This window comes from Puntigrus tetrazona, unplaced genomic scaffold (genome assembly GCF_018831695.1).
Source record: "Puntigrus tetrazona isolate hp1 unplaced genomic scaffold, ASM1883169v1 S000000018, whole genome shotgun sequence".
Classification (NCBI taxonomy): Eukaryota; Metazoa; Chordata; class Actinopteri; order Cypriniformes; family Cyprinidae; genus Puntigrus; species Puntigrus tetrazona.
Window position 1 is genome coordinate 320 of NW_025047698.1, and position 2523 is coordinate 2842.

Consider the following 2523-nt stretch of genomic DNA (forward strand, 5'->3'; position numbering starts at 1 on the left):
ATGTGTGTGTGTGTGTGTGTGTGTGTGTGTGTGTGTGTGATGAGTTAAATGCAGAGCATAAATTCCTTGTAAGGTCACCATATTTGGTCAGTACTTTCACTTTCACTTTGGAATATGTTTGCTGTACATATTATGGGTTTATTCAAATACTAATATTCATTAACGCTTCTAGTGTTGATTCACGATGACAGAAACAATTTAAAATTGATATTGTGCGGTTCAGCTTTAAAAGCATGTTTCCCGTAACTCTGCATCCATTTTTTAAACAGACTTGTTTATTCGTATTCCGGTGTCTCTCATGTCATCTGTGTACATCACAGTCAAAAACTTGTCAGTCTTGATCATTAGACAGATGGCCACTCATGCATTTTAGATCTGTACACATCATGAGAGCACTATGGTTTTGTCTGGCTGGAGTAGAACAACACACTATTTTGGCAGTCCATTTTCCTGTTTAATGATGTAAAGTGTCTTTTATACAATCTGCATTGCAAAAAGCACAATATAAATAAAGGTGACTTGACTTGACTCTAATCGGAGGTCGTGGCCTCTATAATAGAAAAGCTGACACACATACTCTTTCTAATAGTAGCTTTTATAAATGTAACAATGTACTTGACTAACATTATAATAACCAAAGGTTTTAACTCGACCTGTTTAGACTGGCTGAGAAACATTCTGTTCTTCTAAATGGAAATACAGTCTACTGCATTTGCTGTAGCCTAACNCAGAAGTATGCACCAGGACTAAGCAACAGCTAAACTGTTGACTAAATTGACTAGAACTGTAAATTAACTGACTGGCAGATAGAGGCTGGCTCCAAAAGGAAGTAATTGCCATAAACTCCCCATGTTAAAATGCCCAACTTTAAAACAGAAAAAAGACACAATCTTAACATAGTAGCTTTGTTTTCTGTCCCCTGGCCACAGATTTATGGTAACTTAGACTTAACACAATGCACTAAAACCAATAATTTTAGTGTTTATCAAAATACAAAATTATTATTATTGTTTTTATTATTGACATAATAAAATGTTCATTCCGTCTTTAGATGTATCTGGTGTTGATACAGAAGGACAGTCTGTGTTTGTGCTGGAAGGAGATTCAGTCACTCTACACACTGATGTTAAATTAAACCGACAGGACAGAATGAAATGGTATTTTAATGACACTCGCATCGCTCAAATCAAAGGAGATTTTGATAAGGTCTGTACAGATGTTAAGTGTGATGAGAAATTCAGAGACAGACTGAAGCTGGATAAAACTGGATCTCTGACCATCACAGACATTAAAACTACAGATTCTGGAGTTTATAAACTACAGACTATCAGGAAAGGAATCGGCCCAAAGATCTTCCATGTTGCTGTTCATGGTGAGTCATTAACCATTAAATAGCAGGTTAAATATACTTGAGGGACATTATGTATTTATAATAGCAGTTACATTAAAAACTATTTATTATCTTTGTTTTTATTTTACCTATACACCTGTATTTAAATGCAAATTTAGCTGTATACAGATGATTTCAAAACACAATTGCTGTGAAAGTGCAATTTATAGATCTTCAAAAAAGGGGGACAAATGTTGCTCTTCAGACTGAAAGTTAAGAAGAAGCTTGAGAGAGCTGCAGATATGCTGTGCATGGTTTAAAAAAGGCTTCAGTCATCTGTTGGTTTGAGTTTCAGGTGTTTCTGCTGCTAAACAGGAAGAAATGAACAGAAAGGCGGTGAAGGAGGGAGAAACTTTGGTTTTAGATCCTGGTGAAATAAAAAACAACAATTATTTAATAACATGGCATTTTAATGACGATCACATCGCTGAAATCACTGGAGATCAGATTAAGATCTGTACAGATGTTCAGTGTGAACCCGATAAAGAGAGATTCAGAGGCAGACTCAAGGTGAATCATGTGTCTGGATCTCTGACCATCACAGACACCAGGATTACAGACTCTGGACGATATAAACTAAAGATTGTCCACAGCATCCGCCATCGTCACAGCATTAGCATCATCAGAATCAGGAGATTCAGCGTCACTGTCATTGACATTTATAATTTCACAGGTTTGTCTCACATTTGAACTAAAGTTCTTAACTCTAAAGTTTTCGTCAGAGTTCACTTCAGAGTCCACAATCTGCCATGCATATTCAAAAAGAGTGTTCTGATTAGCCTATTATAGCCTATTAATTCTAAATGGATAACGTTATAAGTGAATCTGAGAAAACAGTAAATTAAAAAAAGCTAACTTAAACCCAATCATACAACCGATGAAATGTGTAAATACTAGACAAAATTGCTGAAGCCGATTATGAGTCTCTGTAGTAATAATGACTGCTTTTATTCTTGCAAATTTAGGTCCATCTTCAGGTCTTATTGCAGGAATATGTGCCGCTGTTGTTGTTGTTCTGCTGGTGTTTACAACCGTAACTTGTCGTTTCTGTTGCTGCAGGAGGTAAATTAAGATGGTGTTATCACCCTTTTGTAGGGTCAAGGTGTTAAATTGGTGGCAGAACCAAATTTTGC

The 2523-nt window shown here is 36.1% G+C and overlaps 1 protein-coding gene across 1 annotated transcript; it reads left to right on the plus strand.

Moving 5' to 3' along the window:
- The first annotated feature begins 734 nt into the window (after positions 1-734).
- On the plus strand, positions 735-2517 carry LOC122332366. Its single transcript, XM_043229669.1, has 3 exons — positions 735-1372; positions 1686-2063; positions 2356-2517. The coding sequence occupies exons 1-3, from the start codon at positions 1033-1035 to the stop codon at positions 2454-2456; spliced, it is 819 nt and encodes a 272-aa protein (XP_043085604.1). The 5' UTR covers positions 735-1032; the 3' UTR covers positions 2457-2517.
- Positions 2518-2523: the final 6 nt, after the last annotated feature.